Source organism: Anomaloglossus baeobatrachus, chromosome 8 (assembly GCF_048569485.1).
Source record: "Anomaloglossus baeobatrachus isolate aAnoBae1 chromosome 8, aAnoBae1.hap1, whole genome shotgun sequence".
NCBI classification, from domain to species: domain Eukaryota; kingdom Metazoa; phylum Chordata; class Amphibia; order Anura; family Aromobatidae; genus Anomaloglossus; species Anomaloglossus baeobatrachus.
Window position 1 is genome coordinate 38,793,217 of NC_134360.1, and position 17,067 is coordinate 38,810,283.

Sequence of the window (17,067 nt, forward strand, 5' to 3'; positions counted from 1 at the left end):
ACCGAGGAGTTCACAGCCCTAGAGGCGGGAAAACCAGGCAGATAGAGTTGAGAGATCAGTCTACACAGAGTTAGAGAGAGGAAGGAGAAGGAGAACAGTGAGAGTAGTGACAGAGAACGTGACAGTTGAAAAGCCTGAAGTTAGTCCGGGTGTGTGCCCCGGACTGAGACAGCAAGGTTGGCAGACGGCAGTGACCGTCTGCAGGAGAGGCTACTTGGAGGTTGCCGAAAGGACCGTGGACGGGTGGTGGCCCGGCGGTACCGGAGCGGTATACAAAGAGAAGCCAGCACCAGTGGCAGGGGCCTTTCGGATCCCGGCAAGGCTAGGAGTCGCCATAATTTGCCAAATCCGTCAGTGAAGGGGACCTCCGGGTCTCCCAGCAGCAAAGTCCCGATTGAAGGCAACAGTCCGACCGTGAAGGGGAGACACCGCCACCGCCAAGGCACCAGTTTCCCAGGGCCAGCGCCTGCGGGCAAGAGAGGGGCTCCTCCGGCTCAAATCCAAGCTGGGGAGCGGGTTACCGGTGGGAATCCATCGCTACCAAAGAACCGTACTTAGGTGCAGGGAAGTGACCGTCACCGCTAACTGCAGGGAACATCAGCACCGTAGCCGTCCGAGGGACCCGTCCTACCAGCCGTTTGTTTACCGTGAACTGTGTCATCATCCTTGGGCTGAGTGAGTACCTCCGTGCCGTGCTTCACAGCGCTGCCCCTGCGTCCCTGCACCTCCACAGGCCCCATAACCCGCCTGTCCACCATCCCAGCCCCATCACTGGGCCCCGGGACCACCAAACCCCCTACCCACGGAGGGGCCAATCAACAACTAGCTGCTCCATACCACCACTCCCGGGATCCCCAGACAGAGCAGCGGTGGTTTCCACACAATCACCACAACCGTGGGTGGCGTCACGGACAATAAATTATCCCAAAAACCAAACCCCTTTCACTCACGGGCGAGGAGCGCCGCTCGAGTCCCCGGGATCCGGCCCATCGCTCGAGCCACCGAGCAGCAGCAGGCCGCAGCAGCAGCCGGACCCGAGCAGTGGGAGAGCGCTGCGTCCCCTCCTCCGCCCGCGACAATTACACACAGAGCGATCCGTCCTTATATATTATATAGAGTCATTACACACAGAGGGATCTATTCCTATATATGAGGCCCCCTTCACACGTCCGTGTCTCCGGTACGTGCTAGGTCCGTGCCCGTGTGTACCGGAGACACGGGCACACGTATACCCATTAAAATCAATGGGTATATGTGCACGCACGTGTTCTGCCAGTGGCCCGTGCCTCCGTGTGGAGCAGACGTGTGCGGTGTGCTCCACACGGATGCATGTCCGTGTTTCTCCGGCAGCACGGGCCCGCACACGTACCACACGGAAGTAGTGTGGATGCGGGTCCATGTGACACGCGCCGGAGAAACACACGTGTCATTTTAAAAATAAAAAAACCACATACTCACCTCCACCAGCTTTGCAGTCTCTGCCGCGGCTGTCACCTGCATCTGTCCCCCAGTGAATTTGAACAATGCATCTTCTTCACTGGGGGCCGGAAGCAGCGTCAGCGGGGCATGGCCTGTGCCGGACACTGTCAGTCAGCATTACACACAGAGGGATCTATTTCCAGTGTTTATTTCTGTTAATGTTGATGATTATGGCTTACAGCCAATGAAAACCCAAAAGTCATTATCACAGAAAATTAGAATATTATATAAGACCAACTGAAAAAAATGATGTTAAACTCAGAAATGTTAGCGCCTACTGAAAAGTCTGTACAGTAAATGCCTCAATACTTGGTCGCGGCTCCTTTTGCATGAATTACTGCATCAATGCGGCAATGCGGCATGGAGGCGATCAGCCTGTTGCACTGCTGAGGTGTTATGGAAGCCCAGGTTGCTTTCATCGCCGCCTTCAGCTCATCTGCATTGTTGGCTCTGTTGGCTCTCATAGATTCTCTATGGGGTTTAGGTCAGGTGAGTTTGCTGGTCAATCAAACACAGTGATACTGTGGTTAGTAAACCAGGTACTGGTACTTTTGGCAGCATGGACAGGGGCCAAGTCCTGCGGGAAAATGACATTTCCATCTCTAGAAAGCTTGTCAGCAGAGGGAAGCATGAAGTGCTGTAAAATTTCCTGGTAGACGGCTGCGCTGACTTTGGTCTTGATAAAACACAGTGGAGCTACACCAGCAGATGACATGGCTCCCGAAACCATCACTGATTGTGGAGACTTCACACCAGACCTCAGCAGCTTGGATTGTGACCTGTCCACTCTTCCTCCAGACTTTGGGACCGCGATTTCCAAATGAGATGCAAAATTTACTTTCATCTGAAAACAACACATTGGACACTGACAACAATCAAGATCTTTTTCTCCTTGGCCCAGGTAAGACGCTTCTGCATTGTCTATTCCTCATGAATGGCCTGACACAAGGAATGTGACACTTGTAGCCCAGGTCCTGGATATGTCTGTGTGTGGTGGTCCTTGAAGCACTGACTCCAGCAGCATCCACTCCTTCTGAAACGCCTTCAAATGGCCTTTTCTTAACAATCCTATCAAGGTTGCGGTTATCCCGGTTGTTTGTGCACCTTTTTCTACCACACTTTTTTCCTTCCACTCAACTTTCCATTAATATGCTTAGATACAGCACTCTGTGAACAGCCAGCTTCTTTAGCAATGACATTTTGTGACTTACCCTCCTTGTGGAGTGTGTCAATGACTCCCTTCTGTGCATCTGTTAAGTTAGCAGTCTCCCCATTATTGTGTAGCCTACTGAATCAGACTAAGGGACCATTTTCTTTGCTTAGGAAGCCTTTTCAAGTGTTTTGTGGTAATTATTCTAATTTTCTGAGATAATGACTTTTGGGTTTTAATTGGTTGTAAGCCATAATCATCAACCTTAATGGAAAAAACCCGCTATATAATATATGCTTTTCCCTTTTTGTATTGAATTACTGAAATTAACTTTTTGATGAAATTCTAATTAATTGTGATACGTGTATATGTGTGTGTGTAATATAAATATATAGATATATATAAAAACAGATATATATATATATATATATATATATATATATATATATATATATATATATATATATATATATATATATATATATATATATAAAAAGATATATAGTGTATAAATGGCTTAAGAAGTTCTTTATTTACACCAATACCTTTTCAATACTTTATTGGCTGGACTTAAACTACAAATCTGCAGTTACACTTTGTGACTGCAGACTTGTTACTCCTCACATCGCACACACTGCACGCTTTGAGGATTCTCCAGTGCCAACATCGGAAGCAGTGGGTGTGTGACTGTAAGTATGTGATGTGTGTACAAACTGTCATGTACTAACTAGATGAGCATAGCCTTGCTCAATGCAAGTAAATGGTGCGAGGCCTGATAAAATCTAGTCGGAATGTGGCCAGAAGTATGGAAATTACATATAACTGCCCACTACCGCCACAGGAGCATCCTAACAGCGTGGAGTACACGATGTAAGGATTCACAAGTCTGCAGTAACACAGAGTGCTTGCAGACTTGTAGGTTAAGACCGGACAACCCATATAATGCCTAAATGCATGTTACATATACAGTTATCTTGTATTTTATATGTCACTGAACCTACACTCTCTTACCATCCTTGTGATCTATTTCCCTTTATTCTCATGTCCATTACATGGTTGGACACACATATTAATCATTGAATTCAGATTTTTCATTTCTTCCCATTGCCCAAGTAGGTATCATCCATCCTCATTTCTCACGGTGTATAACATCTGGGCATATTTCCTCCAGTAGTTAATATTTGACCGCACTGTCCATGGTGTGTAACGTCCAGCCCCATTGCTCCCGGTGTGGAAAATTGGAGGGAATCGCAGTAACTCAGTCACAAAGTGGAAACCAAGTAATGTTAGAGTGGAGTCACCAAGTGGTGAGGAACAATGGGCTGAAAAGTCACCACTAGTGATGAGCGAGTACTAAAAAGCTCGGGTGCTCGAGGCTCGGGCCGAGCATCCCAAGATACTCGTGTACTCGGCCCGAGCACCGAGCCCAATGTTATCCTATGGGAAACCCGAGTATTTTTGTGAAATGACCACCCGGCAGCATGTAAAAACCCCTAAAAATGGCACAAAAGTCTCAGAAGAGTGCTCAAATGACATGGCAACAGCATGGGGAAGACCCCTTGAAGCATATATCACTCAAAAGTCACAGCTGTGAACAATTTTGTCCGCGTTTTACGCCATTTTTTACGGACTCACCAGAAAACCTTCCAAAATGACACCAAAATGAATTTTCATGGCGGAAATGTTAAGGGCACATACACAATAGTGAGATAGAGCTGGTGTATGTTACTTTTTGAGATTAATACATGAAAGATTTTACGTAAAACATTGTGTGGCACTCCGATGTCCAAAACGCACATTTTTTGCTTTTTACTAACGATGTCGGTCATTTTTTTTTTTCATTCTATCTCCCGTCGGTCGGTCTCGCTCTGTCTGTCTCTCTCTGTCTTGTCTGTCCCCCTCTCACAGTCTGTCGGTCATTCTCCCCCCTCTCTCTTACTTACCGTTCCCCGATCACTGCTGCGGCGCTGCACGGCTGTTCACTAAACTCCGGCGGCTTTTCCTCTTTTGAAAAAGCCGGCCGCTCATTAAACAATCTCGTAATCCCTGTTTTCCTGCTTTTCGGCACCTATGATGGTTGCAGTGAGACACGCCCCCACGCTGAGTGACAGGTGTCTCACTGCACCCAAACACAGCAGACGGTGTGTGTGTATACTGTGCAGTGAAATAAATAATTAAATAATTAAAAAAAACGGCGTGCGGTCCCCCCAATTTTAATACCAGCCAGATAAAGCCATACGGCTGAAGGCTGGTATTCTCAGGATGGGGAGCTCCTCGTTATGGGTTACCTGGATGCAGCGGTGGATGCAGCGGTGGCCGCGGGTAACCTCAGTGACAGCTCAGCTGCTCGCGCTACTCACCGCCGCACAGGTCAGCTCCACGCAGCTAATGAGGTGAGTATAGCGATCAGCTGCTGTCAGTCAGGTAACTCACGGCCACCGCTGGATCCAGCGGTGCCACGATTAACCTCAGTGACAGCAGCTGATCGCTATACTCACCTCATTAGCTGCGTGGAGCTGACCTGTGCGGCGGTGAGTAGCGCGAGCAGCTGAGCTGTCACTGAGGTTACCCGCGGCCACCGCTGCATCCACCGCTGCATCCAGGTAACCTCAGTGACAGCTCAGCTGATCGCTATACTCACCTCATTAGCTGCGTGGAGGTGACCGGAGCGGCGGTGTATTCTGCAGCTCCTGTCACCTCAATGTAGCAGAGCTGGACGCGACGCTGGAGGACCGTGGATTACGCCGGACAAGGAGGGTTTGTCGGGGTTAATAAATTGGTGATGAGGGACTTTGTTAGTGTTTTTTATTTCTAATAAAGGATTTTTTCGTGTGTGTGTGTTTTTTAACTGTAATTTACAGATTAATCATGGAGGGTGTCTCATAGACGCCTGACATGATTAATCTAGGATTTAGTGGCAGCTATGGGCTGCCATTAACTCCTTATTACCCCGATTTGCCAATGCACTAGGGTAAATCGGGAAGAGCCGGGTACAGTCCCAGATCTGTCGCATATAATGTATGCGGCAATTCTGGGCGGCTGCTGACTGATATTGTTAGGGTGGGGGGCCCCCCATAACGTGGAGCTCCCCATCCTGAGAATACCAGCCTTCAGCCGTATGGCTTTATCTGGCTGGTATTAAAATTGGGGGGACCGCACGCCGTTTTTTTTAATTATTTATTTATTTTACTGCACAGTATAGACACGCCCACCGGCTGCTGTGATTGGGTGCAGTGAGACACCTGTCACTCAGCGTGGGGGCGTGTCTCACTGCAACCAATCATAGGCGCCTGTGGGCGGGGATAGCAGGGAATATGAGATGGCTGTGTGCAGAGCACAGCGCGCCCGCCGGTATAAAGGCTCGGTCACGCTGTGCAGGCCGGCCAATCACTGCAATTCCACAACTAACAGGGCTGTGGCATTGCAGTGGTCTGCCAACCAATCCCTGCATGAGGGCTGGCTCTCAAAAGAGCGCCAACATGCAGGGATGAAGACCACGAGTACAGTACGAGTATTGCAAAATTACTCGGTCCCCGCCGAGTAGCCCGAGTACAGTGATACTCGTGCGAGTACCGAGTAGTAACAAGCATACTCGCTCATCACTAGTCACCACTGCTGTGTCTTAAGGTGGTGTCACACACAGCGACGACGACAACGACGTCGCTGCTACGTCACCATTTTCTGTGACATTGCAGCGACGTCCCGTCGCTGTCGCTGTGTGACACATCCAGCAACGAGCTGGCCCCTGCTGTGAGGTCGTTGCTCGTTGCTGAATGTCCTGCTTCATTTTTTCATCGTCGCTCTCCCGCTCATCGCTGTGTGTGACAGCGAGAGAGCGACGAAATGAAGCGAGCAGGGAGCAGGAGCCGGCATCTGGCAGCTGCGGAAAGCTGTAACCACTGTAAACATCGGGTAACCAAGGGAAGACCTTTCCCTGGTTACCCGATATTTACCTTCATTACCAGCCTCCGCCGCTCTTGCTGCTAGTGCCGGCTCCTGCTCTCTGCACATGTAGCTGCAGTACGCATCGGGTAATTAACCCAATGTGTACTGTAGCTAGGAGAGCAAGAAGCCAGCGCTAAGCAGTGTGCGCGGCTCCCTGCTCTCTGCACTGTGACATGTAGCTGCAGTACACATCGGGTTAATTAACCCGATGTGTACTGTAGCTAGGAGAGCAAGGAGCCAGCGCTAAGCAGTGTGCGCGGCTCCGTGCTCTCTGCACTGTGACATGTAGCTGCAGTACACATCGGGTTAATTAACCCGATGTGTACTGTAGCTAGGAGAGTAAGGATCCAGCGCTAAGCAGTGTGCGCGGCTCCGTGCTCTCTGCACTGTGACATGTAGCTGCAGTACACATCGGGTTAATTAACCCGATGTGTACTGTAGCTAGGAGAGTAAGGATCCAGCGCTAAGCAGTGTGCGCGGCTCCCTGCTCTCTGCACTGTGACATGAAGCTGCAGTACACATCGGGTTAATTAACCCGATGTGTACTGTAGCTAGGAGAGCAAGGAGCCAGCGCTAAGCAGTGTGCGCGGCTCCCTGCTCTCTGCACATGTAGCGACGTTATGATCGCTGCTGCGTCGCTGTGTTTGACAGCTAAGCAGCGATCATAACAGTGACTTACAAGGTCGCTGTTACGTCACAGAAAATGGTGACGTAACAGCGATGTCGTTGTCGCTGTCGCTATGTGTGAACCCAGCTTTAAGGTAGGGCTTTTGAAGGAGAAACCAAACATCTTCCTGGGTAGTGGTGGTTCCAGAGCATTTAAAATTGGTACAATCCTTATAAGGTGGCTATGTTCTCACTACATACATGTGCATGACTCACACACTTACTACATGCATATACTAACGCATGTGTCGCGGGCGGGGAGGACGCTGCCGCTGCTAGTCGCTCGCCAACGCTCGGGTCCGGTGCTGCTGCGGCTGCTCGGTGGGCCGGATCCGGGGACTCGAGCGGCGCTCCTCGCCCGTGAGTAAAAGGGGTGGTTGGTTTGGGGGATTTAGTCCGTGACGCCACGCACGGGTTGTGGTGAAGATGGGCACCACCGCTGCTGGTGACGGGGATCCCGGAAGCGATGGTAGGGAGCAGCTGGGATGTTGTTTTCCCCCTCCGTGGGTAGGGGTTGGTGGTCCCGGGGCCCGGTGGTGTGACGGGGAGGCAGGGTTGGTGAGGTGCAGGGTTGCAGGGACAGCGCGGCGCGGTGCCGGATGGCACGGGTGTACTCACTCAGCAAGAGATGCACAAAGTCCTCGGTAAACCAAACGGCTGGATAGACGGGTCCCGCAGCCGGCTGCAGTGTCTCTTCCCGGACAGGTGATGGCAGCTGTCTTTCCCTGCACCTTGATGTACTTGTTTGACTACTATGGATCCCCAACGGTAGTCCGCTCCCCGGTGGATGGATGCCGGAGGAGCCCGTTTGCCCGCAGGCGCTGGCCCTTGGGTCTCTAGCCTTAGGCGGTAGCTGTATACCCTCACGGTGTGGGCGGTTGCCTTCTATCGGGTCTTTGGCTGTTAGGAAACCCCTGGGGTTCCGGTCACATTCGGATTTGACTATTGTCGGCGGCTCCAAGCCTGGTCGGGGTCCGATGGCCCTGCCTGCTTGTGCTGGCTTCACTTCGCTCCCCGGTTGGTACCGGCGGGCCAACGCCCGACCCCGGTCCTACGGTTCCGTGTTGCTTCAACACTCCTGCAGACGGCCACCACCGTCTGCCAACCTTGCTGTCAGTGCCTGGGCCACAAACCCAGACACCCAAGTGCTTGCTCCTCTCACTTCAACCTCCTAACTCGTTCTGTCACTTTTCCCGCCTCCAGGCCTGTGAACTCCTCGGTGGGTGGGGCCAACCGCTTGGCTCCGCCCCACCTGGTGTTGACATCAGACCCTGGAGGAAGGCAACAAGGGTTTTGTGTTTGGCTGGTGTCACTGTCTCATGGGGGTGGGGGGGTGTGAGTGTTATCTGTGACGACCTGGCTAGGCCAGGGCGCCACACATGAACGCTTGCTAGGTAAAGGCACAAGTGCAATGTACAGACATGCATACACACTTGTTACCACACATGAAGTCTTATATATATTTTTTGGACAAAACAGAAAAATGTCATATAAAGCGCACCCTAGAAACCTCATAGACCATAATGTGGTCCAACAACTTCCAGCCATGGAATTTGTCATTAAAACAAGCCTAAAAAACTGGTGATACAAATTAATTGTCTTCTGTTCTGGTTTATTCTTCTTATCCTAACCTCTAAAATGACTGGCCATAGTACTTGATTAGTAGACTTTGTGTTGTTATTCCATAGGGTTTTGCAACTTTGAATGTAAACGCATCCTACTGTTACTTTTATTTCATAAGCTGAGAATATGCCTTTAAGTATATTTTTAATTGTTTATGTATCAATATTTACTACTTACTCTTAGCAGGAGCCATTAATTATCATCATGGCAGATGTAGGTCAGTTATTTAGGGCATGTTTTTTGTTGTTTTGGTTAAAACAAGAAAGCTTTACAGACCAAAATATTATTTTTAACCCATTGCCATGGACAATTTTGACCTATTTTTTTTCCCCTGTTGGATTCCAAGAGCCAAAACTTTAAGTATAAGTTCACAAAATCGGGATCTGCAGACATTTACAATGCAACACAAGTGAATGCTTTTTTAATCAACGCAAAAATCAAAGTATACTACAAACTTTTATGCAATCAAGACTTGCAGTGGATATTTAGTCTCAAATGTATAAAAGAATTTAATGTAATGCACAATAATACAGATATAAAATACATTGAAATGATACATCAAATGTTATAGGATATTTTCAGTTATTCACATTGAAATGCAAGATAAGGTCAAGATGAGATAGTAATAAAAAGATAATATACTAGAATATACAGCAATATACAGTCCTAATCAAAGGCATCTAATTCCATTTCAGCTGTACACATGGACATGTATCTCAAAGAGTGTAGTTAAATTGGAAAAAAAAAACGAGCTAATTGATATCTGTTGGCAAAGGCTAGTTTTTAACAAAACAGATGAGTTTCTCTTCCTGTTATTTTATCTCCACAATAAGCTTCCTGTATGTATGTATGTATAATATATATATGTGTATATATATATATATATATATATATATATATATATATATATATATTTAGTATGTGTGTGTGTATATATATATAATTTTATATATATATATATATATATATATATATACAATTAGTGTATATATATATATATGTGTTATATATATATAACACATATATATACACTAATTGTGTGTATATATATATATATATATATAATGTGTATATGTATGCACATTTGAAGACTCTGTCTCCATAACATCAGCACAATCCATGAGCGTCTTGTGCAATAGTAATTGAATGAGTCATTTGAAATACAATATATTATTATTATCACCAACTAATATATGGATGATAAATTATGATTCTTTTCTCATGGTTGATCCGTTTTTAACGACAAATCTGTGATCCAGTAGCAAGAAATCTAATTTTGAAATTGCGTCCAAAAGTACATTGGGGCTAGAAAACTTCTCGGTCTTACCCATATCTAGCAGCGCTCTCCGCTGACTAATTGACAGGTCAGTAGCCATGTTTTATAGTAAACGACTTGTCAGTGAGGCAGGGTAGGGTGCCGCTAGGGTGGGAATATAGCGTGAGACTGAGAAGCTGTAATAGGTGGGCGGTGGCCCCATGATATAACTGTGTTATGTCTTCTGTATTTACATAAATAGGAGAAATAGCAGTTAGCACTGTCTATCAGGTTGCCAAATGCTGACATCTTGTGGTTGGGTTAGCCGGCGGTGAAGCAAGTTTTAGAAGAGATGTTAGATAAGATAGGGTTAAAGTAGTAAAAGGGAGGTGTGACAGTTGGCAGGGGGTATGGTTACGAGAGAGAGCTCCAGATGAAATCAGTCGAAGACATGGATTCAAAGTGAGAAGACATGGCCTCAGTGCTAGTCAGGGAACTCGAGGTAACCTCTGGAGGTCCGGAGCCTATGAATCACCCCGGCGAGCTTAGAGAGTCATCCGACTAGAGAAGCAGTTGAGGCCCAGAAACGGACAAAGGTGTCTCCCTGCACTTTCCTGCCTCCTCTCCCGACAGGGACACCAGTACCTTCACACTCCTGGCCGCTCTGTGGTGTCTTCTCCATCCCTTGTCCCTGCTGCCGGCTTCCATGCTGCACGGGCCTCCTGGGTGCACATTTAGGGAGTGTGTACACCTATTGTGAATGGGGCTAGCGCCCCCTAACCCAGAAGTACCTCTCAGCCTATGGCTAATAGGCACTAGGTATTTAAGGCATCCTCCACTTATGGGAGGTGCCTGGGCAATGTGGTCTATTCATTAGAGACATGTTTCAAGTTGTCAGGTCCCTTGTGCTGCTGCCACGTTATTGCTGTGTTGCTGTATTACTCACACTAATCTGAATTCTAGTACCAGCTGTATCAGCAGCATCTGCCGTACCTGCTGCTGCACCAATCCGTACCAGCTGTATCTGCCGCTACACTCATCTATACCAGCTGCATCAGCCATCCCAGCTGTATCTGCCACATCTGAGACTGTCAGTGTTGTTACCCCTGGAGCCAGTTGTTGCGGCACCAAGTCTACCTGAATGGCACCTAGTGGCTACCGGCAGCCAAGTCCACCCTCACCATCAGAGGTCCTAGTGAATACCCGGTGTGTGCCTCATTATACTCCTCAGGTATACTATGTGCTGGGGCACAGAGGGTCCACTCCCCGGTCACACCCGCGAGCATTACAAGGGAGAGTGCAGCTAGACAGGGGTGAGACCGAGAAACTAGCAGCATCGTCCTACCCCAATGTACTTCCACACACAACTTCCAAATAAGATTTCTCGCTGCTGGAGCAGAACTTTGGAATCGTAAAGAGATTGACTGACTTAGTTTTTTAAAGTGCCACACAATCATATTAATGGTTTTGGTTTTGATGGGTAAACGTTTATGACAGGTTCTTTTACAGTTCTGTTTGCAGTGCATATTTAGTACCCCAAATCTGTATCAATTTATAGAATTATACAAGCGAATGGGGCTTAAGTCCCACCAATGTGTAAAGTAGTCTTGTAAATGAACGTATGCTGCAGATTTTTATATGTATGTATATATGTATATGTATGTATATATGCTTGCCCATTCCTGTGCAGATTTTCAGTGCGGATTTCACAATGAAGTAATGTGAAATCTATACCATAGTTAAGTCCACCACAAAATCTGCAAGTAAAGGGGGCTTTACACGCTGCGACATCGCTAATGCGGAGTCGTTGGGGTCACGGAATTTGTGACGCACATCCGGCCGCATTAGCGATGTTGCTGCGTGTGACACCGATGAGCGATTTTGCATCATTGCAAAAACGTGCAAAATCGCTCATCGGTGACATGGGGGTCCATTCTCGATTATCGTTACTGCAGCAGTAACTATGTAGTTCGTCGCTCCTGCGGCAGCACACATCGCTATGTGTGACGCCACAGGAACGAGGAACCTCTCCTTACCTGCCTCCCGGCCGCTATGAGGAAGGAAGGAGGTGGGCGGGATGTTCCGGCCACTCATCTCCTCCCCTCCGCTTCTATTGGGCGGCCACTCAGTGACGTCGCTGTGACGCCACACGGACTGCCCCCTTAGAAAGGAGGCGGTTCGCCGGTCACAGTGTTTTTCAATTAAGTGTCCTATTTGTATTTTTCAGAATAGACCAAACATGTTTTCATTATAGTCTATGTGGCTGTGACAGCTGAATAAATCCTTAGATTATTATGATGCAGATTGGAGGTTGTGAAGTCATTGTTTTATTGCCCTTTTTCAGATTTGATGTGATTTGAATTTGTGTGAATTGTTTTAGGAATTTGCTAGACTTGGAGAATTTGAACAATTTACTAAATCACCAAAAAAGTGCACATTTTCCCATTGTAGAAGATGACATCAGCCAGGGAAGGCTTACATGACCTTGATCAGGTTTTTCAATAATGTCTTGCAGATATTGCATGATATGATGTAGCATTTTCAATCAAGAGAGATCATCAAGGCCTGTATAAAAGCAGAAGGAGGGAATGCAGCAGCCAGATATTTAAAACACTGAATAAATTCTACAGTGAGACCAGTTACCATCTGTTTATGTGGCACCCCTGAGGCTTCAGTCGCCACAGAGGTACTACACCTCAGCCAGAAGTGTGGTATTCCATCCTGGGTAAGGAGGAGGTCATCCACCTGTTCACACAAAAAAAAAAACACATACACACACATCATCAGGCCAGGGGTTTCTGTATAAGCCAGGTTGGAGGTGGGGTTAGCTAGTGCGTAGACACCCAGTGTGTAGGAAGGAAAGTGAAACTTACAGAACTAGTCAGAACAAGTCTGGAGTTGAGTTGAAGAGGAGCAGGGGAGGAGTGGAGACCCGTGGGCTGGAGCTGGTACCACTCGGCCCTAGCACAGACAGAAGGGGTCCTAGAGACCACGGGAAGTGCAACGTCCTCCCGTGGCCTTGTTCCACATATAATCCATGGGTGGAAGGACTTGGCCACAACACTAGGACTGGTCCCTAGGCTAGAGGAGAAGAATTTACATACTCCACTAGTAAAACCAGTGGCTGAGGTGACTGCACGCATCAAAGCTACCACCGCACACAAATTCACTGGAAGGTGACCATAAAGGACCAAGGGATAGAGCTTCACGCCACCCCACAGGGTTCACGGGCACTGATACAGGGTTCAGTGAGCGAAGGCACAAAGCAGAAGGGAGAAGCAAGAACAGGAAGACGGCCAGGAAAGGATACACTTGAGAAAGGTGCATCAGACTTGACCTCCGAACTACCCAGGATCGGCTAGAGCTCATCACAGTGAATCCCGGCACTCCAAAGGTGGTCACTGGAATGCCATGTAATCTTGTAACCTGCTACAGTGAGTAAAAACCTTGAGACCGCATCCCTGTGTCGCTCCGTTATTCACCTGCGCTTCCAGCCCTGCAACCCCCGCCATCATAGACGACTACTACGACCCCCATCCGCCCTGGGGCCCAGCTCTAGTGGAGAGCTATACTCTCAGCTGTGTCCCCATCTGCCGCAGAGGTCCCCATCCCGCAGCGGCGGCACCTATCTTGCTGTATACCATAGGTGGCGTCACGAATCAACCATCATCATCCCCTTTATCTTTATTAAAGGACACCGCCCGGGTGACGGAGTTGGGCCTCGCCGCGGCGGCGCCATGGCCCGGTAACGATTGCCCCACGGCCATGGTGGGCGCATCATTTACACATAGCCGTATACTGTATATTACTATCATTTTCAGATTACTAAGGCTGTTTTTACGTTACAGGGCTTGAAAAGGATTGGATAAAATAGTAGTAAAACGTATGTTACATAGGTCTTTTCAGGGCATTTCAAGTACTTGTGATTTGCCGCACATCAAATTTAAAAAACAAAAGCAGAACAAATGAATTCAAGTTTTAACATTCACCCATCTCTAGCTTTTTTACATGCATAAACTGAGGTCTGACTTCTGACCATTCAGGTCAATATCAATCTAAATACATCTAATTGGTCAGACAGTTTGTTATTCATGTGAGCACTTCAATGGGTCATATACAGAATCAATGGCACAATACACCTATATATATATAATTTGCAGTCTTCATAGTAGTTTGGTGACTGTATAATCCCGTTAAATTGCAGTGATTTCCGACAGAGAGCTGGACTCGCTGTTTTGCCCATGGGAAACGAAGGACACCGCGTCGTGGATTGAAGCGAAAATTGAGGCCTGCGTGATGTTTTCATTGAAGAAATTGCTGTTCTCGAGTTGTCGTAGCACTGAGACTGCAAAAGAAAGAACAGATCTTATGTCACCGGCCCTAAATAAGATGTGTAATTTTACTGTCAATCATCACAATTGCCTCATTGTTCTTTTTATGGCTTTGTCTAACTTTTCCATAAAAAAGGAAACTGTCAGGAAAGGTTCCTTTGTATGCATTGAATTGCCCTCCTCCCAAAGTGTCAGTCAGGGAAATAAAAAATGGAGTGTGTTGAGTTCCTACTTTGCAAAAGGGATCCGCTGGTGCCATGGATATGTGAGCTGCCTTTGACCCAGGGAAATAAACGAGTGGTCTTATCAAGGTGAGCCCCTTCTTTTGCTCCTCAACTTCCATTATTGGTACCTTATAGATTGAGGCTGCAATTGCACCCAGAAATGCAACTTTAATAGGATAGCTTCAAGATGGCAGTATATATAGTGACCTTTCAGGTTGACATTGTAAATAGTGGATTAGAGGCTTACCTGCCACAAGCTCGAATTAGTGAGCACATGTCACTCTAGGTATGGGAAAGTACCACGTGTATTTTGACAGAAAAGGTAAGAGAAAGCCTGTGCCTAAGGAATGGGGAGATGGTGACCCCTGACCAAAGCTTCCGCTGGCTCCTGGCTCTTCTGACCACCTTAGGTTCTGCACCTATGCGCCGAGCGAGATATTGACCCTGGCTGACCCTGAAGTGGGGTCTAGGTAAGGCCTAAGCCATACGGCATGAAAATTAATTGGTGCGAGTGGAGTGCAATAAAAATCGCATTCCACTCAGACCAATATTAGCCTATGTGTCAGCACCCATGAGCAATTATTTTCTCAGCCCTAATCGGACCGAGAAAACAATCGCAGCATGCTGTGACTGTAATGTGATCCTGTTTTCTCTCGCACCCATTCAAGTCTATGGGGCGAGAGAAAAATTGCACTGCACTCGCCGTAGACCGGTGTACCGCGAGCGCAGGGCGAGAATCGCAATAGCCGGCTACGGAGGAGAGAAGGAGATAAATCCCTCCTTCCCCTCCTCAACGTTGGCCACCGCCCTCCGCAGCAGCGTCCTGCCCCTCCTCAGTGCTCAGTGTCAGCCTGCCTCGCATGATCGGACCTCAGTCGCAGGGACACTCGACTCTGCTGTACTGCCAGCGTGAGCAGAGTGTCATGCGTGGGGATCGCATTAGTCCCCGTGCGGCCCCGGCCTAAGTAACAGATGAGATGAGCGCTTAGTAAACCCCACTAAGCTCTACAGAAGACACGGAGAGCACAAACAGGGAGACTTAAACAAATAATTTATCACCAAGAAGACTCAGTGAGGGGAATAGCAACAAACAACAATGTTTCTACAGATTAATAAAAGCCGGCTGCTTGCATCCAAGGCCTGTAAAGGAATATAACTCTATCACCAGCAAACACCAAGGGGAAATATGGGTATTTACGAACACAAGGGGAAGTGATGATGATTAGCAGCTGAAAAGTGAGGATATCTGCAAGGAGGGATTAACCCCAAGCAGAGAAGATGTATAGGATACTATTTACACCACAGAGGGAAGAATAGAATGTCAGGGAGCAGTTTGTGTAGCCAAACACTGCAACCTTCTACAGCCGGACACCACAGGACTGTATGTCAATCGTGGCACTCACGTGACAGCATGTGTTTTCAGTGGGAAGGGAGAAGAGAAGTAAAGAGCTGTCAGATTTTTATGGCGGTACCTTAATCACTAGGGTAAACAGTGGATCAAGCATATTGTAATACTACATGTCCTTCTTTTTCCCAAATTTCCCATTGAGGGAGAATCAGGACAGCCCCAGAGACACTAAATGGAAGGTCAGGTCCACTGAAACCAGTGGCTTTGGGCGACATTTATCTAAAGTGAATGTTCCCCATTATAAAAAGTCTCTTCCTGGTGACATGTGTCCTCTTTTGAGCTTACAAGAACTTCTGCAGTCTAAGGCTATGTGCGCACTGTGCGTTTTTCGGGTGCATTTTTGGGCTCAAAACTGCATGACTTTGCTTCCCCAGCAAAGTCTATGAGTTTGAATTTTTGCTGTCTGCACACGACTTTTTAAGCTGCGTTTTTGAGCTTAAAAAAAAAAAAAATAAATAAATAAAAATGGACATTTCAATTCTTTCCTGCGTTTTTCTGCGTTTTTCCCCCATGCAATGCATTGGAAAAATGCAGAAAAATGCAGTGATCAAAAACGCAGCAAAACGCAGCCAAAAACGCATTCGATTTTGTGCGTTTTTTGCAGGAAAAACGCAGCGTCAAAAAAACGCAGTGTGTGAACTTACCCTTATACTATCTTTAGGGTAACGAGATAAGAAGTGGAATAACGCATGACTGTAGGATCAGACTACACATGGTTTGTTTGTAGTCTTTAGCCATAGAGACATATAAGCCAGCATAAGAGCTGCGTACACTAATGGAAGATGAGTTTTCTACATTGTTTATATTAAATATATGAACACAATAAAAACTATAGGTATTAAATATACGTATACATTTCCCTTACAGACTTTTTATAATCTGCTTCCCAAATGTTATGTACTCTATATTACAGAAAAATGACCCTTTGCCATTGTACATATCTTCAGTTGCTGAAAAGCTCATTTAAAAGTGACAACATTGTGGCA

At 47.1% G+C, this 17,067-nt stretch overlaps 1 protein-coding gene across 1 annotated transcript in view; it reads right to left on the reverse strand.

Moving 5' to 3' along the window:
• Positions 1–12,052: 12,052 nt before the first annotated feature.
• The window catches only part of LOC142249686 (solute carrier family 26 member 6-like), a 47,239-nt gene continuing 42,224 nt past the window's right edge, over positions 12,053–17,067 (reverse strand). The window contains exon 18 of the mRNA XM_075321491.1: positions 12,053–14,463. Coding sequence (XP_075177606.1) covers positions 14,312–14,463 — 152 coding nt within the window. The 3' untranslated portion in view covers positions 12,053–14,311. The remainder of the gene's footprint in view (positions 14,464–17,067) is intronic.